The sequence below is a fragment of the Centrocercus urophasianus genome, unplaced genomic scaffold (genome assembly GCF_019232065.1).
Source record: "Centrocercus urophasianus isolate 14NV4802_14NV808 unplaced genomic scaffold, USGS_Curo_1.0 seq_12, whole genome shotgun sequence".
Classification (NCBI taxonomy): Eukaryota; Metazoa; Chordata; class Aves; order Galliformes; family Phasianidae; genus Centrocercus; species Centrocercus urophasianus.
In genome coordinates this window covers 31,633,450-31,647,639 of record NW_024884364.1, presented here as the reverse complement: position 1 = coordinate 31,647,639, position 14,190 = coordinate 31,633,450, and the positions used below count along the sequence as shown (strand labels likewise).

At 39.3% G+C, this 14,190-nt stretch overlaps 2 protein-coding genes and 1 non-coding gene across 7 annotated transcripts in view; 2 read left to right on the top strand and 1 right to left on the bottom strand.

Moving 5' to 3' along the window:
- LOC122155541 (SH3 domain-binding glutamic acid-rich-like protein) overlaps positions 1 to 11,692 on the bottom strand; it is a 27,308-nt gene extending 15,616 nt beyond the window's left edge. The window contains exons 1-3 of the mRNA XM_042809459.1: positions 10,811 to 11,692; positions 4,959 to 5,144; positions 278 to 358 (exon numbers count right to left, since the gene is read on the bottom strand). Coding sequence (XP_042665393.1) covers positions 278 to 358; positions 4,959 to 5,144; positions 10,811 to 10,855 — 312 coding nt within the window. The 5' untranslated portion in view covers positions 10,856 to 11,692. The remainder of the gene's footprint in view (positions 1 to 277; positions 359 to 4,958; positions 5,145 to 10,810) is intronic.
- On the top strand, positions 8,626 to 8,751 carry LOC122156384. The gene has a single exon (XR_006167473.1). It is a non-coding gene; the product is annotated as a U5 spliceosomal RNA (small nuclear RNA).
- Positions 11,693 to 13,228: 1,536 nt separating the features above from the next.
- Positions 13,229 to 14,190, top strand: part of LCA5L (lebercilin LCA5 like) — a 14,997-nt gene continuing 14,035 nt past the window's right edge. For 2 of the 5 annotated variants that reach the window (XM_042809452.1, XM_042809457.1), the window contains exon 1: positions 13,229 to 13,309. In XM_042809452.1, the coding sequence (XP_042665386.1) occupies positions 13,229 to 13,309 (81 nt within the window). Of the gene's footprint in view, positions 13,365 to 14,190 lie in introns of all 5 variants that reach the window. The other 3 variants (XM_042809455.1, XM_042809454.1, XM_042809456.1) reach the window with 2 other exon arrangements.

Genomic DNA, 14,190 nt, shown 5'->3' with positions numbered 1-14,190 from the left:
AAGAAAGAAAGAAAGAAAGAAAGAAAGAAAGAAAGAAAGAAAGAAAGAAAGAAAGAAAGAGGAGGCATGGTAACAAGCCTGCTCTGAAAGAAGGGAAGACAGAAGTGTTTTTTAATACTACATCAGCCATATTATTTTTCCTTAAGAACATTTTGCTACACTGGCATCTAATGTAAGGCTTGTCACTATCCTTCATCTGACATGCTGAGTCACTGCTTATCTTTGTCTCTTATTAAAATCAAATATATTACCCCCACGGAAGGACAGCAGAGCATACCTTTGTGCCTGGAGGAGGAGCAAGACCCAGGAATGAATAAATAATATTTTCTTCTTTAGCAGAGAAAAAGGATTCAAAGTCCTAAAAATGAAACAGACAAAAACAAAACAAAAATCAGAGAAAAAAGACAGGAGGAAGAGACTAGCCCAGGCAAATCTTTCTTACATTGATAAGAATGACTAAATTTGTACGAGTACCTGCATTATCTCAGGCTCAGGAAGAATAGTTGGATAAAGAGAACTTCATCCTGGCTGGCAAAATGAACAATTGGGCAAATCCCTCCAGAAGCTTACACTTTAACTGTATCTACATCAGAATCAGATGAAATTAAGCATCTCATTTTAACGTGCCTCAGCTATACATACAAAAGCAAAGCTATTCCCATTCAAATATTAAGATAAACCATGCTGTGAGTAAGAATACAAAATAGGCCCTCAAAATCCTGGGCAGCTTTGTGGAAATGAAAAGAGAACACTCAATATAATAGCACAAGTTATATGATAATAAGGGAATTGTTATAAAGAAAGGCATCTAACCAGAAAATGCAGAATCTTTTCAGAGAAACTTAGCAAAAGGTTGTGTTGTTCCCTCCCATGTATATGTACAATCCCAAATGTCTTGTCCAAATGTGAACTGAACATATAAATCAACAACATAAATGGCCATTTTCTCTTAAGAGCCAGAAACTGAAAAGTAACTGAAAAAATATGGATGTATGGCTCCTATTCTATCAACTAGAACTCACATGGTCTTTATGTTCATGCATACAACCTTTCTATTGAGTAAGAAAAATCTGCTATCTCTGAATTGCTTCTGAGGAAGTCATGATTCACATCTTACACAGCAAAAAAGTTAATATGTATCTAAGAAGTCAACCACTCTGCTTATACATACTGGCCCACAATCACTCAGCAGCTCTGAAAAAGATAGGGGTCTAAACACAGGTCTGCTGAGTCCTAGATTACTGCTGTGACCACTTCATTATCCTTCCTCTCACCCCAAATAACTCCAAAAATAGAAGCCTGTAAATAAGAAGGTGCTGACTCATCCCTGAGATTTGTTTGTAAAGCTACATTAGGACCTGAGTTGTTGTTTTGGGCTGCTTTAGTATTTTCATAAATGTCTGCCAAATGGTATTCTAGGGGAAAGGCTGCAGCAAGCGATTTAGAAGCTACCCTAATATCAGCAACGCTGCAATCAGTGACATTTCAGTCCAGTTTGGAGAGGCAATGTAGCTTAACAGCCAGGCCAGATGACAGCCCATTTCACTGATTTATCTAAAGGACAGATTGGTATTCATTGGAGACCCAGCAATAGGAACTGCTCAACCTGGGAGAAGCCCCAGAACACATTTCACCCTGAACAGACAGAATACCTGCTGATGTTACAGATTATTCATTCCTCAAGCCATCCCTCTGCTTTTGTTTCTGTGGGGTGTCCCTTCTTATCTAACCCACGTTTGCCGTGTTTAACAAAGCCACTGTTTCAAAACAGATATACTATGGTAGTTCATTCTCTTGATTTCTGTTTAAAGAGAAACCTATTGATTTCAGCTTACAGATAAAAGCAGTTCATTTTTCATTTCCTTCCTAGTTTTCTAGGCATTTGGGTGCATTTTTTTCTTAAGCAAAAGTAAAGGCAAGAGCTACGGAGCGCTCAGTATATTTAGAAAGTGACATAGACACAGACATCTGTCTAGACATGAGCAAAGAAAGAGATTAAGAAAAAGATCAAATAAGAACATAATTGCCAACACTGATGGATTAGGATGGAAATTTGAAACTGGTGCAATAGCCAAGCATAGAAAACAAATCAATTTCTAATCCGCTTTCTCAAATGCCAACTAGATAGCACTACATATGTATTTTTTTTTTTGCTGATACCTGACTAAAACTTCATTTGCTGTGTGTTGGGGTTTTTTTGTACATTTCATCTCATCTCTCTCCAGTGGTTATGGAGCAGAACATGTTTTACAAAGTCCTAGAAACACAGAACAGCTCAGGTGGGAAGAGACCTCAGGAGACCATCTAGTCCAACCTCCTACTTGAAGCAGGATCACTACTTAATTCAGACCAATAATGAATTCCTCTGTGTTTGGTGCAGCTGCAGCCTTTAAAATAGTTGGAGGTTGTCATGTTTCTACTCAAATCCCTCTTTCTTAGGGCAAGGAAGAAAATCTTTATTTTCATTTTCCCAATCCCCTGAGTGCAGGATACTGCTTATGTATATGCAAGTAGATGTGCGACTGGGAACAAAACATACAGGACCATCAATGGTAAGGGAAGTGAATGAGGAATGAGGAAAGAAAAAAGAAGATAGAAAGGAGAAAAAAAAAAAGCCTTACAAAACAAGCAAATAAGCAAAAAAAAAAAAAAAAAAAAACAAAATAAACCAAACCAACCAACTCAGTGTTTTTTTAGCCCAGAGAAAAAGAACATCAAGAGGATACGACCTCTAGTTACAAATACACTGGATGAGAACTGTTTAAGCTAAAGGGCAATTCTGACATACAAGGAAATGAGTATAAACTGGCTGCGTATATACAAACACTAGGCTTCCAGATGTCATGAAGCTGAGACCCTTCAAGACTCTTAGAACAAGAACAACATATTTTAAAGGGACTTTCATGACTTCAGAACGCTGGAACTTCACTATCCTCCACTCTATTTTTCCTCTGTGCAAAGACAAAGGAAGTGGGACTGGGGAAGAGTTAAGGTATATATGTTATGTAAACTTCAAACACGGCAAAACAGTCCTGGATTTCAGAGTGTCTGTTGTGCCTGCAAAGGTTATGCAGGGAAGTAGAACACAAATCCCCAGCTCTGTATTGTAGATATACTGTGGAAGACATCAGGTCCATCTGAGGAATTTTGCAGCAGCCTGCAAGCTGCTGACCATGCTCTCAACCATCCCATGCCATCTCACTTCATCTCCCTCTGCAGCTCCTCTAAGGTACCTTCTGCCACGGAGAAGGGTAAGAACCATGTATTGATATTTTTACCTTATTTATTTGGAAAGTGTGCTGAGATGTCATGCAAAAAATGACTTGTTGTTATGCAACCACTGGGGACATTATATATTAGCTTTGAAAGCTGGACACGTAAGGAGACTTTTAAACTAATTACAAGTTTGATTTAGTTTTTAAATCAGTAGCTACAATTAATTTCTGAACTCTTTTCCAAACTGAGATGTTTTTGAAAGGACTTCTCTTTAACATAAATTTACTTTCAGATGCGGATTATTTGGCTTCCTGAAATGGCTTCACACGTGGAGTAAAAATGGTATATTTATCATTTACTGACAAGGCTGACTGGTTGCAGTGCTTTGCAAGGCAATTACTCTTCAGTTCACTAGATAACCTCTCTAGAGAATCTCAGAAATATTTATGGCAACAGTGGCTGCCACAAAATCCAGGGTAAGATATATCGAGTGATACTTTATATTGGTACAGATTAGATGTTTAAATGTCCATGAAATCTAACCTACCAAGTTATCTTTCAAGATACCTGTGAGAAAATGAGGAAACAATTGTACTCATTACTCAAACTACCAACTTTTTTTTCTTAGAGTACTTCAGTTAATTCTGAAAACATTATGACATGCAAATCCCTTCTCTTCCAAAGCAACCTTTACAGTAGTTCACACTGGATTTGTTGAGTAATATAAAACTGGACACACTATGTGAGCTGCGTTTCAAAGTACTTTGCAAGTTCACTTCAGAGATCGTATCAGAGTACTTTACAGCTTGTATTTCCATACATATTATTAGCAAAAAAACTGTCTCTGGTTTCTCCTTTGAATCTCAATCCTAATATTTATGTTATAAAAGTATTATGTCATCAGTTTGAACTTTCTCAAAAGAAATAACCTGTTACAAACACATGTGAAGATGTGTTACCATTTCTGTTATGAAGAGTTGGATTTATTGAATAAGTGATTTAATTTCAATAACTCAAATCACACATAAGAACCATTGTAGTTAAATATATTTCCTGTAACACAGTGGAAAAGAAAGATGCCTGTTCACAGCCCCGGTATCTCAGACATCTGCTTGACTTCCTAGCAGTGCAGGGAACCAACATACAACGCACAAAATTAACTGAAAGTTCAAGAATTGAAGTGCCAAACAGCTACCAAGTAGGTCAATATTGTTAAACCACATCACTGCGCACTCACTACTCCTAGAGCAGTTGAGCTGTTTTCATAGTCTACATTTGGTTATCCTGTGATATTGTGTGAAGAAGCCATAGTACCACCTAGCCAGTACTGATTTTGGTCTTCAGGAGCTGAAGAATTTAGGCAGTGAGCCAACAGCAGGCTAAAGTGTGAGTGAGCTACACAGCAGGAGGTAGGAAAATGTGAAAGGAAAAACATGGAGCTCCTCACAGGCGGCAAACTCCATGCATAGGCATAGGTCTGCAGGGGGTAATCAATTTAGCCTGATAAGTAGAGTTTCTCTAATCACTTTTCCAACTGTTTTTTTTTTCTCTTAAAAAAAAAAAAATCTTATATTTAATTTTCTTTCCGTGCCTAAAAGCTTTTTCTATGAATAAGGTCCTTGAAAGTGAATCTCTAATTGTCTTAAGGAGTTTGTTTGGGGACACTCCTTACTAATGAAAAAGTGTCACTTTCTGTAAAAGAAGACTGTCCAAAGGCATTAGATTTTCAAATAACTTCTTACCCCACAGTACCGCTCCTCATTGAAGATCTGTGGAGGAAGAGGAATTCCATTTTGAGGCTTTTTTTCTCCAGGAACATTCTCTCTCATCCATTTCCTGTTGTCCTCATCACCTGCTATGTCCATTTGCTGAAAGTCAATCTTGTTGGCCTCTAAAAAGCCCACTACCTCTTGCTGCTTCTTTTTGATCTGGTTAGGAAAGAGGAAAAATAAAAATGCTTTTTAAAATTGAAATTTGTTTACAGAAAGCAATTACTATTACAAGTAGAGCTGATGCAAGTATGTCAAGTTGGATCCACTGTTCCTGTGCCCCCACCAAACCTTCTGAAGATGAGATTCAACACTTCTCAGCACCCAGTCCACTACTGTTACTTTTCTCTCCCTCAGCTTCCTTTTCCCCTCCACCTTAGAAAAGAAAGCTCCTACTCTGTTTCCAGATCCGTGAATGCTATGTGCAAACAGCTAAACTAATCCTACCTACGTATGTAGATATGTACACATTCTCCTCAGTATACGAGACCTTCCCTTTTTCTGCTCTTTACATATGACATTTTGATTTCAGAGCTGTATGTTTTTCAGTTTCTGTTCTTAAATTCTATGCATGATTAAAGTAAGTGAAAATCAAGTACAGTTTAATTCCTATGCTTGAATATTTCCCACATTATAAACAACAGTGTTTCAGCATGGCCATAGAAAACGACATACAAATAAAGCGTGTTATACAAACCTTAGAATTCAACTGTGGCCCTTATTCCTTTGAATATAGTATTGTAGTACTGTATAGACCGAGGATCAAGACATTAAGCCTACAGCTTATCCCTTTTGCTTAAAGATAATAATAATAATAATCAATAGCAATAATAGATAATAATTAGCAATAATAATCATTATACTTCTCTACTAAAGGGCTGCTGCTCCTAAGCTACATTTAAACAACGTCCCAGTTTTGCCTATTTCTAACATTTTCAGACTTGTAAGGCCAAATTTTTTTGTCCTGCAAGAACTACAGTATTTGAAGCAAGTGCTGTTTGGACTGATGTGTACAAATCCCCTCGCGCTGCTCCTTGGTCACACACATATATTACTGCCTAGCACAATCCTGCTCCAGAGATGACTCTCCTTCCAGTTCTGTTCCTCCATGAAGCAACTTAGTGTGACATAAAGATGACAGTAGCTAGAATGACTTAGCCAAGTAAGTTTTACATATAAGCCATCATATGATTTGAAACAAGATCTTCCACAAATCAGAAATCTGAGCACTTGAATTTAAAGTGACACCAACCTAGTGTAAATCAATTTGCAACAGGCAATAAGATGAGAAATACCCATGGGTTATGTATTTCTATAATCTAATAAACCTGAAAAGATGAAGTAGTCTGCAAGCCTATTCTATTGGTGGAGTGAATTCTTATTACTAAGCATACAATTCATTTTTCTTAAGTAAGGATATATTCTACCTATACAGTTACATTTTGCTTATAAGAAATAAAAATATATAGCATTTTATGCATGTTAATCTAGCAGCAGAGGTTTATGGTGAGCTAGCAAAAGCAAATAACTTTGAATGCAAACACTGCTCTAACGTGTTCACAAGCCACAAGGCTGACAGTTCTCAACGGTGCTCATTTACATTCTTATTTTCAATTGTTAATTAGAGGTTATTTTCTTAATGGCCATTTAGCTGCATGGTTATTTGCTAAGCACACCCAGATGGTACAAAGGATTGCCTGAGGTACACATGCACACTTCATTGGAGGAGGTGGCATTATTATGTTTGTATAAAGGGTTAATAACATCTGCATGAGCCAGTACTAAGAGTTCTACCATTTGCTCTAAAAGTCAGTGCATTCAAGTGCTGTCAGCTGCAATTTCAGCATCAGTTTGTCCCTCGGAGCACTGAAGGAGATACGGCTCCTGGAATAGCAAGAGCCAGATAGATAATGCCACTAAGGAGATAAAGAGAACAGAACTACTGAGTCTGTTCTCCCCTGCATATGGCTGCAGCTATAACTTTTAGAAAAAAACACTGGATAAACAATTTTTTCTTCAGTTTGAAGTTCATAATACACAGGAGGATCAGACAGTGCCAGAAAAAAAAAATGCTGAGGATAAATAAAGCTTCATGTAATTATGCCTGGATAAGAATAAAGCAAGATGTTTTTCATGATGACAATAATAATAAACTATGCAGGAGGTGATACTTGAGACTTAGAATGACTAGGACATAGGCAGATCAGAAGATATGATGCCTGAGACATACATGAAGTATGAAACCATAAAGCGAGCCTCAGCCACGGTCAGCACCAGTAGCTGGGCAACCATAAGAATGTCTCTAGCAAACAGCACTCGGGGAAATCTTCCAGTTCATAACAACACAGAGGACACACAAAGGTTTTCCCAAAATGGATGAGATTGCAGGAACTTGTTGTGCTCTCACTTGTGTCTGATGGCATGGGAAGAATTCAGATTACTCAGCCATAGATTCCCTGGAAGTGGTGGTGAGCAAGATATCATTTCATCAATGCCATTTTCCCTTTCAACAAAGCTTAAGTTCCACTGTGCCTTGCTGACAGTCCCTCAAATTAAGAAAGAACACTTTTAAATAAATATCATCTAGCTAGAGTGTAAGAGCTACAGATCACAGTAGATTCACCTGATGCACAACTGAATGCTATCTATATTCTTGAAATCCAAAGCATTTCCAGCTGCCTGCGGTAGAAGCAAATGGTGTCTAGTCAACAATTTACTGCAGTGGGAACATCACCGTCAGCAGGCAAGGCTGCTGCAGCTCTCTGTTCTAACTGAGACACAATCTGTTGATAGATATTCTTATTTATTACATTCCAACTCACTATCAAGTTATTCTATCAAGTATTAGTTTTATTAGTCTACATCTTGCTTGGTCTTTCTGATGTGATTGAGTTACTTTACAACTGAGACCTGCAGATTTGAAAGCGAGTAAGCTAAAAGAAACAGAAACACTGGAAAAAAGTGGTTTCAGAAGTGCCTTAACCATAAGCACTAGGAAGCAAGACTTTAGAAGACCTCTGTGTAAGACTTCATGATACACTTGGATTTTGCAGGAATTTACCCACTTCTAGACACTTCTGTGGTGAGAAAAAAAATTATTTTAGCACTGAATGCTTCTTACAAGCCAATCATTTAGTGCTTTTTTAATGCTGTATCTCCACTTCTGCTTGCCTTCATGCATAGTTCAGCATCAGCTATGTTTGGCACAGAAAGATCATTAAGCTAAAGTTATTTAAAATAAATTTCTGAATTACTGAGGGGAAAAATACAAACCAATCTGCCCTAGACCTACACTGAATTATATTACTCAAGTATCTGATCCAGAGCACCAGAATGCTGCTGGGTTCATTGCGTTCACTTTTAAAAAGTACTTCTTTACACAAGAACAAGTTGCAATTAGCAATGTAAATTAGCAATGTAATTGTGTAGCACATAAAATAGGAATTATTTTAATTCTTCACTAATGATACTCTGCTGACCTACAACAGGACTGGTCAGGACCATCATATTTTGAAATTTAGAATGAATAACATGCATGATGGAGACCAGACACACTGAAGATAGATCATCAGAGCTACTAGGGCAATATAGACTTCCAATTTAAAAATGAATTTAGGAATGAAATTCATTCTTCCAACAGATACTCTGGTTTCTCTTCAGATCATATAAATCCTTTGCCTTTTACTAAAAATTTCCATGGAGAGGAATAGCAGAAGTTGTACAAGGCTGATACAAAATTCATAATATAATACTACACTGGAGTTTATGTTAGCTCCTTGAATGAGTGAGTTTTACTTAATATATATATCAAAACTTATCAAAAGTTCACTGAAAAAATACCTTCTATCTATTTTAATCAGTAAATGTGGAAAACTTCTCCAGCTGAACATTGTGTTTACTTGGAATTAAAGTTATGTACCAGTAATCCAAACACATGCTGCTTTCTGTGATTGCTACAGCTATTCATACAACCCACACACTAGCAAAAAGGAAATACAGAGGCATATTGCCTGGCAGAGATGCCATACTCTTCCTTTCAATATGTCTGGGATCTCACTGACAGCTTTTGAAGGCTGCTACCATATAGTGGAGAATGGCATTAATAAGTTTAAAGCCAAATGCAGTTCACTGGCATCAGCTGTCTTTCTCAGAAGAAAAAACTGACAGCAGCACTGCTTAACAGTACAAAACGGTGGGATAAAGTTTTCATGTTGCCCTGTGTTCACTGTAGCATACGCATACACCTCTTCATTGCAGTCCAACAGGAAAGGAGGTAGTTATTGCTGAAAGCTGGGAGAGAGATGCAATAAATGTGTATAGTAAAGGAAAGATTTGGGTTCAGATAGAACTAAGTATATGATATGTTTAGTTTTAATTGCTTAAGCGACCTTCTGAATGTCAACATTTACTTCAAATACTCCATTGCTAAACTTCAACCCCAAACCTGCAGCTGGAATGGCAACAATCCATGCCAGAGTCGCACATTTATCTCAAAGGAGGACCAAGGTAATGGCCACAGCACACACAGAGGATGTCTGCAGTGGGATTTTGGTCATGGTCACACCTTTTCTGCAGAACAGATGACAGGTAAAGTGGGCAGGCAAGGCTCTTGTTAGGTCAATCAAAGCAGACCAAAACAGGAGATCAAACAGGAGTGAAAAGACTGCCAATGCACACTTCATGGCAATTTACAACACTGTTTAAGCAGTCACTGTTAGATTACAAATTAACAAACCTGCAGTTACCAACCTCCTCCTCTTTCTCTGTCTTGCATATAAGGTTTCTTATTTAGAAAGGAATACTAAAGTGTCAAAAGTAAATTCAGAGAGTCAAGCTTACAGATAGGCGGGGGGAAAAAAAAAAAAAAAAGCTGATGAGAAAGCTGCAAAATTTCCTTTTGGAAGTTTGAATTCTAGCAAATATCTCCCTGTTCATTTTCTAGAGATGATGGCTATATGATCGGGGCATTTTTTAAAGCTTTTAAACTCTGGAAGCTTCTTAAAGACATGAGGCTAGTGTCAGGGCGACAGAGATGTAGTTACAGATATGTGCTAGCACCAGCCAAATTGTTTAGCCATGTCACTGGGAGTGAGTGACTGCCAAAGGAAAGCTGCAATCTGAGATGATAAGGGAACTGGATATAAAAGGAAACAGTCCTTTCCCGGTTCCCACCTCCCACAGTCTTCCAACCTCTCTACTATTCACATGCCCTTTCCTTCAGCTAATACATTATGCTGACAGCTACAGCAGTAGATCTCAATTCTAAGAATCAACAGTACCCCATTTTAAGAGGTACTTAAAAACAACAACAACAAAAAATTAAATTAAAAAAAAAAAAAAGAGAGAGGATGGAGAAAACATTCTTTCTGCAAAACTTTATTCAGCTCACTTTGACTCCAGGCTCTTTATCAGACACAGATCCCACTCAGCAGGAGCAGCGTCCTGAAGTTTCCTTTAAAATTAAATACATTAATTTCTACTATAAACAATCTACCTTAGTATTTGTGCAAATACAATATCCACTTTTTCCTTCTTCAATTAAGATATTTTGCATACACTTCTTCAAACAGAAATAAATCTACTAACAGACAGATAATTTATATGGAAATGTTATTTCTATAGTAAAGTCTAACATGCGAACAAGTTTGCATTAACATCCATTTTCTACATCTTGAGTTGCTTTCAAAAATAAAACGGTCAATACAGATGAGAACAAAATCAGTGTTTTCCTCTTGCATGCAAACTCAGGCTGTTCTGGGATCTTCCAGGCTGATTTACCAGCTTCATCCCAGCAGAAAGAGGCGTATGTTAAATGAGACACCTACCGCTGTAGACCCCGAAGATGTGGCTACAAAGACTTTGATCACCATTTTGATAGTGATGACAATGAATCAGCAGAGCAAGCCTGCTATCCACAAGTCAACAAAGTCCCGAGAGGAATCCCAGCCTTCAGCAGGACCTGGATCAAAAACGGGTGCTCCTCACAGCAATCCACCCACTTTAGCTCCCTCTTTCTTCAGGGTCCCGGGTTTTCCCACTCCATTGGCTCCTAGGTATTTTGGGATGAGAGGCCAGTGTGAGGATTGGGTAGTAAGCGGAGCCACAGCAAGGGGTTTGCACCTGCCCCTGGCCTTATCGAATTAGATTGACAGGATGGCAGTCCATAAAAGGCAAAGGAGAGTCCTGCACCAATGAGTCAGGGCTGGAGAAATGCTCAGGAGAGGGGGAAGGGACAAGGGACAGGGATCAGGCAACACAGTGCAGGGGAAGATCACAGAGCTGTAGGGTAATGTTTAAAGTTGCATTGGTGCGGTCTCAGTCATCTCAAGTATAAAAGGCTTGTACTCTATCCCTGATCAGAGTAAGGACATTTTTTCACATTATAAAAGGGAGGGGCAACATAAGTTCAAAAGTAATTATAGCAGAGATCAGAGATTTCTCACCGAAACAAGGCTCTGTTACAAATACTTGCAGCAGAAAAAAACTCAGATCATGATCCAAACTGTAGGGCTAAGGCACTTCTCTGAAACGACTGTGTCAGTCCATTTCCTGATACTAGGAGGATGATTGGACCAATTGCATGTTTGCAAACCCCATTATTGGATTCTCTTCCTCCTCTCTGCATCACTGGTGAATTTTTCCAATGCACAGGTTATAAGAGGAGGTCCAGAATTCTCAGTAAAAAAAGTTCTGTTCTACTGTGTTATCCAGGATGCACTTTTTTCCATCTGGCTGTTTTCTTTTATTGCAAAGACAGTCACAATTCAGTGACTGCCTGCATATATTTGCTCAAGAAGGTCTCTGAGCACAAAAGGTATTTAAAGAATGTTATAAATATTGACAGATTACTTTTAGAATCTAAGGACCAGGCTCATTTCTGCTGTAAGCTTGCAACGTGATACTGAGTTCAGCAAGCTGACCTGCAGACAGAGATAAAACTGAGCTTATGTACATACTAAAAATTATGATTGAACATGACAGTGTCCAATCCTAAAACTACTTACAGTAGAATATAATCCTCCTTACCAGGATTGATTAGATAGAACTTAGAGCACAAGAAAAATGCTGCTTTAGAAACTAAGTTTTTTGCACATTCAAACTGCTAATGAAGCTGGAAATGCAGCATTTCATGTATTGAACAGGAATCCTGAAAAAAATCAGTGAAAACTAAAAATAACAGTATGGATATTTTGCACTGTTTACTGTGGCTTGCCATGTCAGTTTTTCTTCTTTTGAGAAGCAATGGGAGGTTTGGGGGGGAAAAAAACCAAACCATTTGGAATTAGGTATTTTCACGGAGTATTTCCCTGCAAAACATGATAAACAACTTAGTACAAAACAATACATTTTTGCTCGAGGTTATTATATACCAGAGCTTTTGAAGATCCAGAGGAGGGCCACAAAAGTGCTTAAAGGGCTGGAGCACCTCTCCTATGAAGACAAGCTGAGGGAGCTGGACTTGTTCAGCGTAAGATTAGTCTGCAGATAGACCTCAGTGTGGCCTTCCAGTGCTAGAAGGGAGCTTATGAACAGGAAGAGGACTGACTTTTTGCAGGGTCTGATAAAGACAGGGTAAGGGGAAATGTCTTTAAACTAAAAGATGGGATGTTTTGGTTAGATATTGGGGGAAATTCCTTACTCAGAAGGCGATGAGGTGCTGGCACAGCTGCCCAAAGAAGCTGTGGTGCCCCATCCCTGGAGGTGCTCAAGGCCAGGCTGGATGGGGCCCTGGGCAGCTGAGCTGTTGGGCTGGTAGGCCCCATGGCAGGGTTGGGGTGGGTGGGCTGTGAGGTCCCTTCCAACCCAAACCATTCTGTGATTCTCTGATTCTATGCCCATTTCTCTAGAAAAATTGCATGTAAATAAAAACTTTCCTAATAAATGGAACAAAAATGTCTGACAGGTTGAAACATGCTGTTCACAAATGAGTTGATATGGATACAAGTGCCCTAAAGAATTACAAAGGTTGCTGTGTTCACGTGCTCCAAAGCATACTGATAGTTGTCGCACATATAGCAACAATAAATTCTTAGTGCATTAAGAGGCAAATATTTTCTCTGCGCTGTTTAGCATCCAAATCCCCTCCTGAACAGCACGGGAGAGAACAAACTCGAAGCCAGCAGACAAAGAAACCATTACAGGTAAAGATTTTAGAGCATGAAAAGCTTTATGTGGACAAAAATACAAATAGCGTGTGCGGGGACGAAGCGTAGACATAGACAAACGGGCGGCAGCGAGGTAAGATGGCGAGGCCGCGACTACGACTCCCAGCGTGCCCTGCGTCTGCTGCCCGTCCTCACGGCAACGGCGGCACCCAACGGCCGGTAATGGCGGCGAGAGAGAGCCCGGGGCGGTGTGATGGAGGGTCAGGGCGGTGAGGTGTGGAGGCGGCTCTCGGGGCGTCGGGCCGACTGCTAAACAGCCAGGGCTTCTCGCTTTGCCTTGGGCTGGCAGCAGGAGCCTCCGCCGGGGAGGTGCGGGAAGGTTGCTGGGGTGTTTGGAGGAGCCCGGGGCGCTCCTGCTGAACAGACGCTCTCGCTGTGCTCATGCGTTTCGTTTCCTATTCAAGTACTGGTTTTTTTTTTTTTTGTTGTTGTTGTTGTTTTTCTTTTCCTTTTTTCTTCCTATTGTAAGAACCTCAATTTCCCCGTTACTTGTCCTTAACTTTCTGTGCTTTCTCCTCTTGGCTTTTTCTTTCCCGTTTAATTTACTTCTCAATGTCTGCTTTTGAAAATGCATGCTGAGGTTCAGCCCACGCATCTCATTAACACAAAGCAGCAGTTCTAAGTTGAATTGAGGCTCATTTGATATAAACCCAGTTTGGCCAGAAAGTGTTGACAGTACTAAATGAAATTTGAACAGCAGTACAAACCTGTGTACCGGGCTGGCCTTTGCCTCATCATCATGTTACGATACAAGTTCCCATCTCCTGGCTGTGATTAGAGCGGCTCAGATTCAACAGGACCCTGGGCACTCCTCCGTCTTCCATAATGAAAAGTAATTTGTACCAGGGAATGAAGAGTAAGGAAACTTCTGGGTTGACCTGCAACGTTTTGTGCAATCCTGAAGTGCACATTTTGGTGGGGAGGGGGAGTTAAGTGATTCCCCTCTTCCGTTTAAGAAATTTAATTTAAAGTAAAATTTCACCAGAAAGCAAAAATGGCAACAAAGTAGGAAGAATATTTAATAAATATCTTCTCTTCCC